This window comes from Ranitomeya imitator, chromosome 3, assembly GCF_032444005.1.
Source record: "Ranitomeya imitator isolate aRanImi1 chromosome 3, aRanImi1.pri, whole genome shotgun sequence".
NCBI classification, from domain to species: domain Eukaryota; kingdom Metazoa; phylum Chordata; class Amphibia; order Anura; family Dendrobatidae; genus Ranitomeya; species Ranitomeya imitator.
Window position 1 is genome coordinate 93789034 of NC_091284.1, and position 18640 is coordinate 93807673.

The window sequence follows — 18640 nt, forward strand, 5'->3', positions numbered from 1 at the left end:
TTGGGGCTACAGTTAGGGTTGGGGCTAAAGTTAGGGTTAGGGTTTAGATTACATTTACAGTTGGGAATAGGGTTGGGATTAGGGTTAGGGGTGTGTCAGGGTTAGAGGTGTGGTTAGGGTTACCGTTGGAATTAGGGTTAGGGGTGTGTTTAGATTAGGGTTTCAGTTATAATTGGGGGGTTTCCACTGTTTCGGCACATCAGGGGCTCTCCAAACACGACATGGCGTCCGATCTCAATTCCAGCCAATTCTGCGTTGAAAAAGTAAAACAGTGCTCCTTCCCTTCCGAGCTCTCCTGTGTGCCCAAACAGGGGTTTACCCCAACATATGGGGAATCAGCGTACTCAGGACAAATTGGACAACAACTTTTGTGGAGCAATTTCTCCTGTTACCCTTGGAAAAATACAAAACTGGGGGCTAAAAAATAATTTTTGTGGGAAAACAAAAAGATTTTTTATTTTCACGGCTCTGCGTTATAAACTGTAGTGAAACACTTGGGGGTTCAAAGTTCTCACAACACATCTAGATAAGTTCATTGAGGGGTCTAGTTTCCAATATGGGGTCACTTGTGGGGGGTTTCTACTGTTTAGGTACATTAGGGGCTCTGCAAACGCAATGTGACGCCTGCAGACCAATCCATCTAAGTCTGCATTCCAAATGATGCTCCTTCCCTTCCGAGCCCTCCCATGCGCCCAAACGGTGGCTCCCCCCCACATATCGGGTATCAGCGTACTCAGGACAAATTGGACAACAACATTTAGGGTCCAATTTCTCCTGCTAACCTTGGAAAAATACAAAACTGGGGGCTAAAATATAATTTTTGTGGAAAAAAAAATATTTTTTATTTGCACGGCTCTGCGTTATAAACTGTAGTGAAATACTTGGGGGTTCAAAGCTCTCACAACACATCAAGATGAGTTCCTTAGGGGGTCTACTTTCCAAAATGGTGTCACTTGTGGGGGGTTTCTACTGTTTAGGTACATTAGGGGCTCTGCAAACGCAATGTGACGCCTGCAGACCAATCCATCTAAGTCTGCATTCCAAATGATGCTCCTTCCCTTCCGAGCCCTCCCATGCGCCCAAACGGTGGCTCCCCCCCACATATCGGGTATCAGCGTACTCAGGACAAATTGGACAACAACATTTAGGGTCCAATTTCTCCTGCTAACCTTGGAAAAATACAAAACTGGGGGCTAAAATATAATTTTTGTGGAAAAAAAAATATTTTTTATTTGCACGGCTCTGCGTTATAAACTGTAGTGAAATACTTGGGGGTTCAAAGCTCTCACAACACATCAAGATGAGTTCCTTAGGGGGTCTACTTTCCAAAATGGTGTCACTTGTGGGGGGTTTCTACTGTTTAGGTACATTAGGGGCTCTGCAAACGCAATGTGACGCCTGCAGACCATTCCATCTAAGTCTGCATTCCAAATGGCGCTCCTTCCCTTCCGAGCCCTCCCATGCGCCCAAACGGTGGTTCCCCCCCACATATGGGGTATCAGCGTACTCAGGACAAATTGGACAACAACTTTTGGGGTCCAATTTCTCCTGTTACCCTAGGGAAAATACAAAACTGGGGGCTAAAAAATAATTTTTGTGGGAAAAAAAATTTGTTTTATTTTTATGGCTCTGCATTATAAACTTCTGTGAAGCCCTTGGTGGGTCAAAGTGCTCACCACACATCCAGATAAGTTCCTTAGGGGGTCTACTTTCCAAAATGGTGTCACTTGTGGGGGTTTCAATGTTTAGGCACATCAGTGGCTCTCCAAACGCAACATGGCGTCCCATCTCAATTCCGGTCAATTTTGCATTGAAAAGTCAAACGGCGCTCCTTCCCTTCCGAGCTCTCCCATGCGCCCAAACAGTGGTTTACTGCCACATATGGGGTATCAGCGTACTCAGGACAAATGGGACAACAACTTTTGAGGTCCAATTTCTTCTCTTACCCTTGGAAAAATAAAAAATTGGGGGCAAAAATATAATTTTTGTGAAAAAATATGATTTTTTATTTTTACGGTTCTGCATTATAAACTTCTGTGAAGCACTTGGTGGGTCAAAGTGCTCACCACACCTCTAGATAAGTTCCTTAGGGGGTCTACTTTCCAAAATGGTGTCACTTGTAGGGGGTTTCAATGTTTAGGCACATCAGTGGCTCTCCAAACGCAACATGGCGTCCCATCTCAATTTCTGTCAATTTTGCATTGAAAAGTCAAACTGCGCTCCTTCCCTTCCGAGCTCTCCCATGCGCCCAAACAGTGGTTTACTGCCACATATGGGGTATCAGCGTACTCAGGACAAATTGGACAACAACTTTTTGGGTCCAATTTCTCCTGTTACCCTTGGTAAAATAAAACAAATTGGAGCTGAAGTAAATTTTTTGTGTAAAAAAGTTAAATGTTCATTTTTATTTAAACATTCCAAAAATTCCTATTAAACACCTGAAGGGTTAATAAACTTCTTGAATGTGGTTTTGAGCACCTTGAGGGGTGCAGTTTTTAGAATGGTGTCACACTTGGGCATTTTCTATCATATAGACCCCTCAAAATGACTTCAAATGAGACGTGGTCCCTAAAAAAAAATGGTGTTGTAAAAATGAGAAATTGCTGGTCAACTTTTAACCCTTATAACTCCCTAACAAAAAAAAAAATTGGTTCCAAAATTATGCTGATGTAAAGGAGACATGTGGGAAATGTTACTTATTAAGTATTTTGTGTGACATATCTCTGTGATTTAATTGCATAAAAATTTGAAGTTTGAAAATTGCGAAATTTTCAAAATTTTCGCCAAATTTCCGTTTTTTTCACAAATAAACGCAGGTACTATCAAAGAAATTTTACCACTATCATGAAGTACAATATGTCACGAGAAAACAATGTCAGAATCACCAGGATCCGTTGAAGCGTTTCGGAGTTATAACCTCATAAAGGGACAGTGGTCAGAATTGTAAAAATTGGCCTGGTCATTGACGTGCAAACCACCTTTGGGGGTAAAGGGGTTAAGATCCAAGAGGACATGGTTTTGGAATACGTGTGTGGGGATGGGACTACAAGGGGAGTCATTTCCACCCTCTATAAAGACCTACTGCAGGCATATTTGTTGGATTTTCCTCTAAAAGCGAGAGCTAAGTGGGAGAGAGATTTAGGCCCAATGGAGGATGAAACCTGGGAGTCGGTATTGGAGTGGGTTCCACGAGTGTCTCTAAGCGAGCCGTATAGACTATCGCAGCTGTACATCTTGCACAGAGTCTATAAATCACCGGAAGTGTTACATAGAGCGGGGTTGCGTGCTGACTCTGAATGCCCGAGATGCAGGACTGAGAATGCAGGAATATACCACATGATGTGGACATGTCCAAGACTGGTTGCTTTTTGGCTGGTAGTACTGAGTCGTGTGGAAGGGGCGTATAAATGCAGAGTGCCGAGAGATCCGATGGTATGCTGTTGTGAGTTCTGTTTTTGGGCTCCCTCTGGTGGTTACTGATGGTACTGGGTGACTTGTGTTCTCTGTGGTCTCTGGTGTCCACCTGTTCCATCAGGTTATGGGAGTTTCCTATTTAACCTGGCTTTTTTGTCATTTCCTCGCCGGCTATCAATGTAATCAGCGTGTCTTTTTACCTCTGCTCCCTGCGTCTGTTATTTTCAAGTTTTGATTTTCCTGTTCCACGTTTTGCTTTATTTTTGTCTTAGTCCAGCTTGCAGATATGTGATTCCTTGCTGCTGGTTGCTCTAGTGGGCTGAAATTACTCCTCATGTTCCATGAGTTGGCACATGAGTTCAAGTAATTTCAGGATGGTTTTTTGAAGGGTTTTTCGCTGACCGCGCAGTTCACTTTTGTATCCTCTGCTATCTAGGTTTAGCGGGCCTCATTTTTGCTGATTCTATTTTCATAACTACGTATGTGCTTTCCTCTCATTTCACCGTTATTACATGTGGGGGGCTGCTATTTCTGTGGGGTGTTTCTCTGGAGGCAAGTGAGGTCTGTGTTTCTTCTAATAGGGGAAGTTAATCCTTCGGCTGGCGCGAGAAGTCTAGGAATCATCGTAGGCACGTTCCCCGGCTACTGCTAGTTGTGTGTTTAGGTTCAGGATCGCGGTCAGCTCAGGTTCCATCACCCTAGAGCTTGTTTTGTTTTTGTGCTTGTCCTTTTGTGATCCCCTGCCATTGGGATCATGACAGTATAGCCGGCCCGAAAAAATTGGTCATCGTTTTGGCTGAAGTAGGAGGAAAAGTAGTCTGAGGAAGTTTTTTTTTTTTTTTTCCCCTCCTCAGTGTTTGCTGCCTAGCCTTAATTGCAGCTTGGCTGCTTCTTTCCTCCTCTTAATCCTTGAATGGCTCTGACCTCAGCTGTTTATCATGGACGTCCAGAGTTTGGCTTCCAGCCTGAATAATCTTGCTGCTAAGGTTCAAAATATACAAGATTTTGTTGTACATACGCCTATGTCTGAACCTAGAATTCCTATCCCAGAGTTTTTTTCTGGAGATAGATCTAGTTTTCTGAATTTTAGGAACAATTGCAAGTTGTTTCTTTCCTTGAAATCTCGCTCCTCTGGAGACCCTGCTCAGCAGGTCAAGATTGTTATATCTTTCCTGCGGGGTGACCCTCAGAATTGGACATTTGCATTGGCACCAGGGGATCCTGCGTTGCTCAATGTGGATGCGTTTTTTCTGGCATTGGGTTTGCTCTATGAGGAACCTAACCTAGAGATTCAGGCTGAAAAAGCTTTATTGGCTCTCTCTCAGGGGCAAGATGAAGCAGAAATATATTGTCAGAAATTTCGGAAATGGTCGGTGCTTACTCAGTGGAATGAGTGCGCTCTGGCTGCAAAATTCAGAGATGGCCTTTCTGAGGCCATTAAAGATGTTATGGTGGGGTTCCCGGCGCCTACAGGTCTGAATGAGTCCATGACTATGGCTATTCAGATTGATCGGCGTTTACGGGAGCGCAAACCTGTGCACCATTTGGCGGTGTCTTCTGAACAGGCACCTGAGATAATGCAATGTGATAGAATTCAGTCCAGAAGTGAACGGCAAAATTATAGGCGGAAAAATGGATTGTGTTTTTATTGTGGTGATTCAGCTCATGTTATATCAGCATGCTCTAAACGCACAAAAAAGGTTGATAAGTCTGTTGCCATTGGTACTTTACAGTCTAAGTTCATTCTTTCTGTGACTCTGATTTGTTCATTATCATCCATTTCCGTCGATGCCTATGTGGATTCAGGCTCTGCCCTGAGTCTTATGGATTGGTCATTTGCCAATCGCTGTGGGTTTAGTCTGGAACCTCTGGAAGTTCCTATTCCTTGGAAAGGAATTGACTCTACACCTTTGGCTATGAATAAACCTCAGTACTGGACACAAGTGACCATGCGTATGACTCCCGTTCATCAGGAGGTGATTCGCTTCCTGGTACTGTATAATTTACATGATGTCTTAGTGCTTGGTCTGCCATGGTTACAAACTCATAACCCAGTCCTGGACTGGAAAACAATGTCTGTGTTAAGCTGGGGATGTCAGGGGGTTCATGATGATGCATCTCCGATTTCTATCGCTTCATCTACTCCTTCTGAGGTTCCGGTATTTCTGTCTGATTATCGGGAGGTTTTTGAGGCGCCTAAGCTCAGTTCGCTTCCTCCTCACAGGGATTGCGATTGTGCTATAGATTTGATTCCTGGCAGTAAATTCCCTAAAGGTCGTTTGTTCAATCTGTCAGTGCCAGAGCATGCTGCTATGCGGAATTATGTTAAGGAGTCTTTGGAAAAGGGACATATCCGTCCATCTTTGTCCCCTTTGGGAGCAGGTTTTTTTTTCGTGGCCAAAAAAGATGGTTCCTTGAGGCCTTGCATAGATTATCGTCTTTTGAATAAGATTACAGTCAAATATCAGTATCCTTTGCCATTGTTGACTGATTTGTTCGCTCGCATTAAGGGGGCTAAATGGTTCACTAAGATTGATCTTCGGGGTGCGTATAATCTTGTGCGGATAAGGCAGGGTGATGAGTGGAAAACCGCATTTAATACGCCTGAGGGCCATTTCGAGTATTTGGTGATGCCTTTTGGACTTTCTAATGCTCCTTCTGTCTTCCAGTCTTTTATGCACGATATTTTCCGTGAATATCTGGATAAATTTATTATCGTGTATTTGGATGATGTTTTGGTTTTTTCTGATGACTGGGAGTCTCATGTTCAGCAGGTCAGGAAGGTGTTTCAGGTCCTGCGGGCCAATTCTTTGTTTGTAAAGGGTTCTAAATGTCTCTTTGGAGTCCAGAAGATTTCTTTTTTGGGGTATATTTTTTCCCCTTCTACTATTGAGATGGATCCCGTCAAGGTTCAGGCTATTTGTGACTGGACGCAGCCTACATCTCTTAAGAGTCTACAGAAGTTCTTGGGCTTTGCTAATTTTTATCGTCGCTTCATAGCTAATTTTTCTAGTGTTGTTAAGCCTTTGACGGATTTGACTAAGAAGGGTGCTGATGTTACTGATTGGTCTCCTGCGGCTGTGGAGGCCTTTCAGGAACTTAAGCGCCGGTTTTCTTCTGCTCCTGTGTTGCGTCAGCCAGATACGTCGCTTCCTTTTCAGGTTGAGGTTGATGCTTCCGAGATCGGAGCGGGGGCGGTTTTGTCACAGAGAAGCTCCGATGGCTCAGTGATGAAGCCATGTGCGTTCTTTTCTAGAAAATTTTCGCCCGCTGAACGGAATTATGATGTTGGTAATCGGGAGCTTTTGGCCATGAAGTGGGCATTTGAGGAGTGGCGTCATTGGCTTGAGGGTGCTAGACATCGTGTGGTGGTCTTGACTGATCACAAAAATCTGATGTACCTTGAGTCTGCCAAGCGTCTGAATCCTAGACAGGCTCATTGGTCACTGTTTTTCTCCCGTTTCAATTTTGTGGTTTCATACCTGCCAGGTTCAAAGAATGTGAAGGCGGATGCTCTTTCTAGGAGTTTTGTGCCTGACTCCCCTGGAAATTCTGAGCCCACTGGTATCCTTAGGGATGGGGTGATTTTGTCGGCTGTCTCCCCAGACTTGCGACGTGCTTTGCAGGAGTTTCAGGCGGATAAACCTGATCGTTGTCCGCCGGAAAGACTGTTTGTTCCGGATAATTGGACCAGTAGAGTCATCTCCGAGGTCCATTCTTCTGTGTTGGCAGGTCATCCTGGAATATTTGGTACTAGAGACTTGGTGGCCAGGTCTTTTTGGTGGCCTTCCTTGTCGAGGGATGTGCGTTCTTTCGTGCAGTCTTGTGGAGTTTGCGCTCGGGCTAAGCCTTGCTGTTCTCGGGCCAGTGGATTGTTGTCACCTTTGCCTATCCCGAAGAGGCCTTGGACGCACATTTCCATGGACTTTATTTCGGATCTCCCTGTCTCTCAAAAAATGTCCGTCATATGGGTTGTGTGTGACCGCTTTTCTAAGATGGTTCATCTGGTACCCTTGCCTAAGTTACCTTCCTCCTCTGAGTTGGTCCCTCTGTTTTTTCAAAACGTGGTCCGTTTGCATGGCATTCCGGAGAACATCGTTTCTGACAGGGGATCCCAGTTTGTGTCTAGATTTTGGCGGACGTTCTGTGCTAAGATGGGCATTGATTTGTCCTTTTCGTCTGCATTCCATCCTCAGACGAATGGCCAGACGGAACAAACTAATCAGACTTTAGAAACTTATTTAAGGTGTTTTGTTTCTGCTGATCAAGATGACTGGGTTTCCTTTTTGCCGCTTGCCGAATTTGCCCTTAATAATCGGGCTAGTTCTGCTACCTTGGTTTCTCCTTTCTTTTGTAATTCGGGGTTTCATCCTCGTTTTTCCTCTGGTCAGGTGGAGCCTTCTGATTGTCCTGGAGTGGACATGGTGGTGGATAGGTTGCATCAGATTTGGAGTCATGTGGTGGACAATTTGAAGTTGTCCCAGGAGAGGGCTCAGCAGTTTGCTAATCGCCGTCGCCGCGTTGGTCCTCGACTTCTTGTTGGGGACTTGGTGTGGTTGTCTTCTCGTTTGCTATTCATAATGTGTTCCATCGGTCGTTGTTGCGGAAGTATGAGGTACCTGTTGTTCCTTCGCTTGAGCCTCCTGCTCCGGTGCTGGTGGAGGGTGAATTGGAGTATGTTGTGGAGAAGATCTTGGATTCTCGTGTTTCCAGACGGAAACTCCAGTATTTGGTCAAGTGGAAGGGTTATGGTCAGGAGGATAATTCTTGGGTGATTGCCTCTGATGTTCATGCTGCCGATTTGGTCCGTGCTTTTCATAGGGCTCATCCTGGTCGCCCTGGTGGTTCTCGTGAGGGTTCGGTGACCCCTCCTCAAGGGGGGGGTACTGTTGTGAGTTCTGTTTTTGGGCTCCCTCTGGTGGTTACTGATGGTACTGGGTGACTTGTGTTCTCTGCGGTCTCTGGTGTCCACCTGTTCCATCAGGTTATGGGAGTTTCCTATTTAACCTGGCTTTTTTGTCATTTCCTCGCCGGCTATCAATGTAATCAGCGTGTCTTTTTACCTCTGCTCCCTGCGTCTGTTATTTTCAGGACAAGCTAAGTTTTGATTTTCCTGTTCCACGTTTTGCTTTATTTTTGTCTTAGTCCAGCTTGCAGATATGTGATTCCTTGCTGCTGGTTGCTCTAGTGGGCTGAAATTACTCCTCATGTTCCATGAGTTGGCACATGAGTTCAAGTAATTTCAGGATGGTTTTTTGAAGGGTTTTTCGCTGACCGCGCAGTTCACTTTTGTATCCTCTGCTTTCTAGCTTTAGCGGGCCTCATTTTTGCTGATTCTATTTTCATAACTACGTATGTGCTTTCCTCTCATTTCACCGTTATTACATGTGGGGGGCTGCTATTTCTGTGGGGTGTTTCTCTGGAGGCAAGTGAGGTCTGTGTTTCTTCTAATAGGGGAAGTTAATCCTTTGGCTGGCGCGAGACGTCTAGGAATCATCGTAGGCACGTTCCCCGGCTACTGCTAGTTGTGTGTTTAGGTTCAGGATCGCGGTCAGCTCAGGTTCCATCAACCTAGAGCTTGTTTTGTTTTTGTGCTTGTCCTTTTGTGATCCCCTGCCATTGGGATCATGACAGTATGCCTACTGGGATATGTGGAGGAAATTAGAGTGGATAACACCTGGAAGATAGCAATAGCTAGGCTATTATATATGGCTCGGAAGGTGAAAGCACGGAATTGGATCAAGGAGGAGCCGCCTACAAGGGGTGAATTCCTGAAATATGTTAAACATGGTCTCAAACTGGAAAAGGGGGTCTACAAAAGACGTGGGAAAATAGAAATGTTTGACAAAATGTGGTCTCCGTGGCTCGAGCTGGGATGAATAGGTAAAGGAAATGGGAGGCTGAGGGCCTTTGAATGGGGGAAATTGCTAGACGAATAAGCGGCCATAAGTGAGTTAAGCGGTTCAAAGAGCCAACAATATTAGTAATAAAAGTATCATTGGAGAGGAGCTGTCATGGGGGGGGGGTGGGTTTGGGGTTTGTTGGGATTGTTGGGGGTTTTAAAAATGAAGAAACTTTGTTTGTAACACACTGGAAGGTGGATAAAATGTAATGTTTATGTTTATTCTTAATAAAAATCTATTTAAATTAAAAAAGAAACCTGTTTTTATAGGGACCTATTCTGATTTAAATGGTGGTTGAGGGGTCTATATATTGGAAACTCCCCAAAAGTACATCCCTCAAATACTTAAACTGTTGTCAGGAAATGTTTTAAACCTTCAGATGCTACACAAGAGTTAATACAAAATCAAATGAAAAAAAAGTGTACATTTTCCTCTATAATGTAGTTTAGCCCCAATTTTTTCTGATTTACAAGGAATAGCATGAGAAAAATGGACCCCACAATGTTACCCAGTTTCTTCTGCACATGCGGATACCCCACATGCACTGGTTAGCCATCTCTATTTGGACAAACAGCAGGGCTCAGAAAGGAAGGATCACCATTTGAATGTCGCATTTGCAGAGCCGTTAAAGTGCCAAAACAGCAGAAACACCCCGGTTTTCAGCTCCCCCCCAAGTGACCACATTTTGAAAACTACAACCCTCAAGCATTTCATACAGGGGTATAGAGAGCATTTTTAGCTCACAGGTATTACACAGAATCCTTGGGTCTTCATAATGAAAATGTTTATTTTACTTTTTAAATGTTGCTTTAAAGAGGGATCTAGTGACCTTCTGTGTTATTAGAGGGTTCACTGTATTTGGATAACTAACCCCATGAAATGAAATTGTGCACCGAGACTTCAGTACATGGAGATGTCTTATGGTTCATTTATTATTTTCATGTATTTTCACTACAGCTTATAATCGGCTATCACAAGTAAATCTTCAGTTCCTCTAAATGCAGACGGAGTAATTGTAGATACTGAGATCCCTCTTCAATTACGACATACGGTCTAAAAATAATAATACCATAAACTACAGAGACTTCTTCAGATGCTGAATAGCAGATCGCTGTGTAGAAAGCAGCACTGAAATAACATAAAAGGAAAGCAGGAATGCGCTGTAATATCAGAGCTATAAATCTTTGCCAAGAAAGCAGCACTCAGCACTGAGCACTCCAGACATCGGCACATCATTGGTGACTTACTCAATATCCTTCCGCACTGATCCCAGGAGGTCTTCTCGTTCTCGAATTGCCTGGAAATTAGCTTTTGTTTTGTGGAATTCATGTGTGTAATCCTGTAAAACAACAATCTCATCTATTAATAACTGGGCTGCATTATTTGTTACAAGCATGCAGATTAATATGTAATAAGGAAGAAATCAGAACTAGGAAGCCATGCATTTTGCTACAAACAGACATTTTTCATTTGTTTCTTCTTCTACTTTTTGTTTTCCATGCAGGAGAGGTATGAGATACTTCCTGGAGTAATGGAAACCCAATGACCCAAAGCATGTGACTATACCAATTAAACTTACAGATCTATAGGGGGCTGACTGCCGAGACCTGTAGAATGAGGGGAAAACTGGATTTTGTACCTTTTTCTCTGCACAGTGCCTTACGCATTTGTGCGCTCTGCAAGGAACTGGATTGTCAGACCAAGTCCTATTAATTTAGAGCAGTTAGGAAAGGTATCGAGTAGGAAAAGTATACAAAGTTGATCCACTAGCACTGCACCCCTTCATTCTGATTGTGGGGGTCCCACAATGAAGTCACCAAAACAAGCCTCGTCAGGATATGGAATGCTGAAGGATGGGATAATATAATGTGTGTACACAGTTTCTGCATTTATGAAGATTATCTCTGCCTGTAAACTATAAAAGAGCATTCAGATATGAACACTTATGACTGCTACTTTTTACATCTAGATCAAGGCTGGGCAAATCTAAAGGAAAATTTACACTGAAAAATCATAGTAAAATTAATTTTCCTAATGCCCATTTAACAATAATCTTGCAGTGTAAACAGGCTGTCAAATCACCCGATCACCTGAGAAAACGGCTCACTTATCGGGAATATGTTTATGCTGTTTAAAGTGGCCTGCCTGAGTAAACAGCCTATTACATGAGGTTTAGTGCGGCCGGGCAAGTCTTCTAAATCGAGCCTTCGCTAGGTCAAGGACACGGGACATAAACGTTAGGAACCAAAAAGGACACTCTCTCAACAACCCTAAAGAATCATGAAGGTGAAAGGACCTATACATTGATTCCCTACAGCTCTTATTGGCGCTTTCACCTTAATGATTCTTTAGTTACTTTATTACAGTCTTGCCTGTAGGCTACCACCCCTTCATTTATAGGCTATCATACCTGGGGCTGTTTATCACCCTGCCCTTATATACAAACGCGACTTATATACATATATTGTATGCATGTCTCTATGTCCTAACAGTTTATGGGGGTTTTGTTGGGCCCAACTATTTACATGTCTTTGGGGAGGCCCACTTTCGGTCTTATATGCTATTTTTTACTTGGCAAATTATATGGCTTTCAAATTTTGATTTTACTATAACATATTGCATATTGACGTCTGCCTTGTTATGTCAGCGTTGTATAAACGGAGTCAGCCCCATTTATTGTCTACTTATATTATAGTCTTTATTGACTTTCCTATGGATTAATCCCAGGGATGTGGTTGTGCTGTTTTTGTTTTGTATTGTTTTTACATGTTTTTAATCATTTTTGGGTGTTTCTGTATGTCACCGAGTTAATAAATTTACACCTTTTTGCAAAATATATTTTTTTCTGGAGTGCACCATTTCCATGCATCGACCTTTTTCTTTTTTTTTTCTGGTACATTTGTTGTAATAGAGGCAGGCTTAGATGGAATTATTTCAACTATAGAATGTTCCTTTGAAAAAAACAACAATGCTTTTTAACCGTCATAAATCTAGTAAATCTGTTGGCATCCCTAACGGTGTTGAAAAGATCAAAATTGCAGGTGGGAACGTAATTTAAACGTTTAGCAAGGATATCAAAACGTTCAGATGATAGAATGGTAGGAGTTAGAACAATGAAGCTCTGTAAATTCTCATTCAGTGGTAATATTTCCGTTTTCTCCCCTTCCTGGGATATCTTCTCCAATTGTCTTTCTCTTGCTTGCCTACCCACTACTTCTACTGCGTTTTTTGATTGTGAAAGAAGCTGTGTTTGCCTGTTATCTGATCCTGAGCAAGAAGTGTCTGATTCTCCATCAGAAAAAATGTAATTGTGGGAAGAAATGGATAAAGACTTGCATGAATCATCTCTCCGCCAAAATGTGCGTTTTTTAATAATGGGTTTTGGAGTATTTTCTCTGCGCTTGTTATTCCATGTACCGTATATATTTTGCTATTTTTATAATAATAGGCGTCCCTATTGAACTTGGATTTTTTTGCTTTAATTATCATATGCTCCACAGAACTCAAGTGGTCAGACATCTTTTTGGAAAGATTGTCATATTCTGGAGAATTTGCTAAGGTCATTTTTTATTTTATCAATGTCAGTTTTAAATGGTTCAGCCGGATTTAATCATAAGAAATTATTAAGCCCATGAGAAGAGAATGGCGTTCCATTCCTGCGAAAAACTGTGGAAGATAGATATGTTGGTAGCTTTTCATCCGTAAACCCCTGGGGGTCATTTCTTTTACACATATCTTTTTAATGTGTTATGGTCCCACCTGGTACGGGGTGGCTGACAGTTCCATTATTAGCCAAAGATTATTGGATAGAGCCGGGGTGGGCAATTAATTTTACCGAGGGGCCACATGAGAGACCGTGACTGTTGTGGAGGGCAGAACCAATAGGCTAAAATTAATTCTGCTCAATATTAATATCGATATAATTATTATATACGATAATTTTACTAATATTAATTGTTTCACTTAATATTGATCAGAATGAAGTATGATGACATCCCCTATAAATCGTTTGAACCCAAGAACAGCCCCTTCTGTATATCGTATGAGACCCCCAACAGCCCCTTATATGCAGCATGAGCCCCACACAGCCTCCCCCATATGCGGTATCAGCCCCACACAGCCTCCCTGTATACACTGCATGTCACCCCCATAGCCTCCCCATGTGCAGCATGTCACCCCCATATGCAGCACCATGTCACCCCCATATGCAGCTCCATGTGCACCTTGTCACCCCCATGTGCAGCACCATGTCACCCCCCATGTGCAGCACCATGTCACCCCCCATGTGCAGCACCATGTCACCCCCCATGTGCAGCACCATGTCACCCCTCATGTGCAGCACCATGTCACCACCCGTGTGCAGCACCATGTCACCCCCCGTGTGCAGCACCATGTCACCCCCCGTGTGCAGCACCATGTCACCCCCATGTGCAAAACCATGTCATCCCCCATGAGCAGCACCATGTCACCCGCCATGTGCAGTACCATGTCACCCCTCATGTGCTGCACCAAGTCACCCCGATAGCCTCCCCATGCCCACCCAAACATCATATACACATGAAAACAAAAAAGAACACCACATAGGCTACGTTCACATTTGCGTTGTTGGGCGCAGCGTCGTCGACGCATACGTCATGCGCCCCTATCTTTAACATGGGGGGCGCATGGACATGCGCCGGTATGCGTTGTACTGCGTTTTATGACGCATGCGTCATATAGACGCACAAGACAGGGCGCAGAGGATGCTACTTGTAGCGTTTTCCCTGCGCCGATATTCGTGATCTGTAGGATCTTAGGACAACGCATGTGTCGCAAAACGCTGCGTTGTGTAAATGCGTTGTTGGTTGCGTCGCCGACGCTGCGCCCAACAACGCAAATGTGAACATAGCCATACTCATCTCGGTCCCGTACTACGGCGCTCTGCTTCTCTCTCTGCCTCCGATGCGCTGACTCTCCGGAATACACAGCTGACGCGATGAAATGATGTCATCGCATCAGATGTTTCACATGCTGATTGGTGGAGGAAGTGGCCGGAGGCCCCTCCTCCACCAAAGGAGTCAGCGGTGCAGTGCAGATGGAGACAGCAGGCGGGCACAGTGTGGCCCGTGGACCTCTGGTTGCCAGCCCCACTTTGCCCAGGTCTGGGATAGAGGCTATAAAAGCAAACATGTTAAATATGCTTGCAGACAGGTTGCTGGCCTATCACGCTCTAGATCACTACAAGAGAACTGGTAATTATGCTTTTGAATCTACAACGCCAGTTACATTTTCAACATCTTACAGCACTCAATATACAGATATAAAAAAATCATCCTTAAATATCTCCCCATTGTGAACCAAGACAATACCTTACGAACCATTATTAAAGGGGGCTGCAGATGTGTAGCCAAAAGGGGTTGTACAATAGGCAATATGCTATTTCCCAGCCAATCACGCCTACCTCGATCTGCCCTGTCTGTGAAAAGGTGTTACAGATGCTGTGGGAACAGATGCACTATGGTAATTATGCCGTAAACAAAAAATTATCCTTTTTTCAAGACAGAATAAGAAACATTACATCAAGTCACTCATTAATTGACAATCGGATCATATAGTCTATTGCATTGAATGTCGAGTTATAACCTACGGTATGTGGCAAAATTTACACCACTAGAAAACTTGGTACACACAGGGAATATTATTGGGAACAATCGGGGCTATTCAGGAGCAGCAAAACATGTTTATAGCCATGCATAAAAGTGATCTAACTTTTCCTCTTTTGGCATTGAAAAAGTAACCTGTCCTGTCAGGGGTGGCAACTGGCAGAAGCAATAGGTGCTATGTGTACTGGATCCTGACACTGGACACTACATATCCCAATGGGATGATTTATAAAAACAGCTTATTTTACAGTTATTAAACTTCAATTTTCCTTTTTCTAAATATATGAATCCGGTGTCACGCAGGTACCACTTGCTGCTTTTAACTACATTAGCATGAACAAGCAAAATGTTGCCTTGTTTTTCCGCACTTAGGTTTGGGGGCGGGGATGGTTGTGCTGAAAAACTATCTACAACCCCTGGCAAAAAAGTAACCATTACTGACTACCACATTTTTTGTTCTTGATTTCTTAAAGCCAGAAAGTTGCCATTTGAAACGACTTTAGTTTTGTGCCATGTCTGTGATCTGATTTTTTTCTACTAAATTAAACAACTGAATGAACATCCTCCAAGGCCGGTGATTCCATAATTTTTCCCAGGGGTTGTACTAATTTCCCCAAGTCCTTCGAGCTGAAATCAACAGCAGGTACGGCACCCGCCAGAGGCTATTTTCACTGCAATGGATTCTCGCACATGCGCAGCGACCCCCCTTTCCTTTAGGGCACATGCACACGCTGCGGATTACTCTGCAGATTTTTCCGGACTGATTTAGGTAAATCCGCAGGTAAACCGCACTGCGGATTTTCTGTAGAATTACCAAAATTTTTTTGCAGATTTTGTGCGGATTCCACCTGCAGATTCCTATTATGGAGCACGTGTAAACCGCTGCGCACAAAGAATTGACCTGCTGCGGAATAAACAACGCTATGTTTCAGCATGTGCACTGCGGGTTTTGTTTCCATAGGTTTACATGGTAAACTCAGGGAAAGGTGCTGCGAATCCGCAGAAGCCAATCTGCTGATGTGGTATGATCAGAACATGTCCCTGTACTGTCAGACACAGCCATTACACAGTACACAGCAGGGGAACATTTATTAGATTTATCTCAGTCAGAACGGGAACATTTTATGAAAACATCCAATTATGGAACTTACTATTCTTCCAAGCTCTATTAATTGAAATGAGCTTTTGCTCATGGGAAAATCCCTTTTAATGGCATTTTTGATTTTACACCAAATTAATGAACCATACATGCCATTTTGAAGAATTTGGCACAAAAATAGTAAGCAAATATCACAAAGTAAATAAAGATTAGCGAATTCAATAAACCACAGATGATTAGTTGGGCTCCGCGTCTTTATACATATCTGTACTGTATTTAGGATTGAGTTGCTGTCACCCAATGCTGACTCCAGCAGACTATTTTGGCTGAGTTCCCAAAGTATGCCATAATGCTGTTTTTTACACCAACTGATAGGAATGATTTTTGTGCATAAGTAGAACTAAAAAATAATGATCTAGCTTCTATTCCTTACTTTGTCGGTAATAATAGTGCAATACAGTCAAACACTAGAAAACTTTCAGACTCCATTAAATTCTATGTGGTCCATTGGAGACTGTTTTGATCCATCCCAGCCGTCATTATAAACAGCAGCCAGGAGATGTTACAGTGAGGAGAGCCTTATATAGATGTAATCAGCAAAATAATGTTCAAATGTGAGTTTATAACAAGGCAGGATTTACGTAGTGACAAACGCAATGCTTTGTATTGTATCTACATTGTGCCTTATACCCGAATAGCCACAAAACGGGATTTGGGCATGTGTGCCGACTGGGCCATTGTCTATAATAATTCAGACGGAGGCACTGTGTGCTTTGTTGTGCATTATTTTCAGCTGCATTACACCTATTGGTGGCGGGTACAAGACACAGGCAATTGCTGCTCTCCTACTGTAATAGGTGTATATGCCAAAAAATGAGCACGACAAAGCACACAGTGCCTCAGTCTATCATTTTACTCAATGGCCCAGTCGGCGCAAACGCACAAATCCAGTTCGCAGAGGTCCGGACACGAGCCCCAACAGAGCCACTGAACATAGTAGCAAACACTATAGGAATAAAGCCTAAGGCTCGTACGACCAAAGATCTCTGGATGCCGTTGCTACATTGCAGCAAGTAAACAGAGTCGCATTTCATCTCACAAGGTATCATGACAAGCAAGTTGCAAAAAGTCAGAACCAGTTGGATTTTTTGCGCCTTGCTGGTCAGAATGTAACTCTATTCACTTGTACTATACTGCATATAGCAGCCAAATAAAACGGCCACACATTGTGTGTTGTGACAGAAGTCGTAGCCCCAGCTTTATAACGTCCTCATATCCTTGCTTATTTTTTTTTTATAAATATTTTTACTACATTTATTGGTACAAAAGCATATCATACAGAAGTTAACTATTTAACTAGTTAATTGAGAAACAAATAAAGTAACAATCAATATGCCCGCAGATCTTTTGTCACTTTTGCAAAAAAAAAAAAATTGGCACTTCCATGTTTTGCATAGAAATGCTTCACTTGGCTATTTCTGTACTTTCCCCAGCTTTGTATAGGTCAGTCCACCGCACATTAATGGTGTTGTGCAGAAATAGAAAAGTGGCTACTTTCTTCTACAAATAGCAACACATGTGGCCGCAGGTTGAGTAGTATTGCAGCTTAGGCCCATTTACTACAATTGTGCAGACACTAGATAAATCCCATGGACAAGTGAGGTGGTGTTGGAGGAAGAAAGCAGCCATGTTTCTATATTTGTGTAATCTTAAGAATAATAGTATTGGTAGTTGCCAGCGTTCTCCTGTTCGTGTAACTTACCTGCAGTATATCTCGGTGTCTCTGCAATGTGTGCATTAAGGCTGCATTTATCGACGTCACTCCAGCTGTACTGCTATACTCAGCCATTTTATCATTCACCCCAGTAAGCTGAAATAAGAAGATATGAAAAGTTTTTTTTATGAACAGAAAATCAGCTCCAAAAACACTAAACATGAACTTATCTACCCCATGTCTGCAACCTGGACTTTCGATCTACTATTGCATTACATTCTCCTGCTCCTTTATACAGCCATACAATAAAACTCACAAATACCCATTAGCTGCTGTCCAGTTTAACCTCATTAACCACATACAGTAAAGATCTGTCATGGTCCCAGGTGAAGTATGGAGTGGGCTCAGGAACCATGCCCAGCAAACATGTGCCTGTAACAGCAGTGGCAAGAGCCAGCTCCTCTTAAAGGGAACCTGTCAGCAGGATTGTGCACGGTAACCTACAGACAGTGTCAGGTTGGCGTTGTTATACTGATTAAAATGATACCCACCACAGGCCACCCCGGGGCACAGGCATATCATTAACGCACAATTACAAATAAAGATTAAACAACAACCAGGTATCATTGTAATCAGTATAATGGCGCCAACCTGACACTGTCTGTAGGTTACTATGCACAATCCTGCTGACAGGTTCCCTTTAACCATTAGGGTATGTGCACACGTCAGGATTTCTTGCAGAAATTTCCTGAAGAAAACCGGAAATTTTCTGCAAGAAATCCGCATTTTTTTTTTTTGCGTTTTTTTTAGCATTTTGCAAGCGTAATTAGCTTGCAGAATGCTAAAGTTTTCCAAGCGATCTGTAGCA

General features: G+C 43.0%; 1 protein-coding gene across 3 annotated transcripts in view; it reads right to left on the bottom strand.

Annotated features, from left to right (window-relative positions):
• GOSR1 (golgi SNAP receptor complex member 1) overlaps window positions 1-18640 on the bottom strand; it is a 132883-nt gene that overhangs the window by 88138 nt on the left and 26105 nt on the right. For all 3 annotated transcript variants that reach the window (XM_069761153.1, XM_069761152.1, XM_069761151.1), the window contains exons 4-5: window positions 17821-17928; window positions 10565-10656 (exon numbers count right to left, since the gene is read on the bottom strand). In XM_069761153.1, coding sequence (XP_069617254.1) covers window positions 10565-10656; window positions 17821-17928 — 200 coding nt within the window. The remainder of the gene's footprint in view (window positions 1-10564; window positions 10657-17820; window positions 17929-18640) is intronic.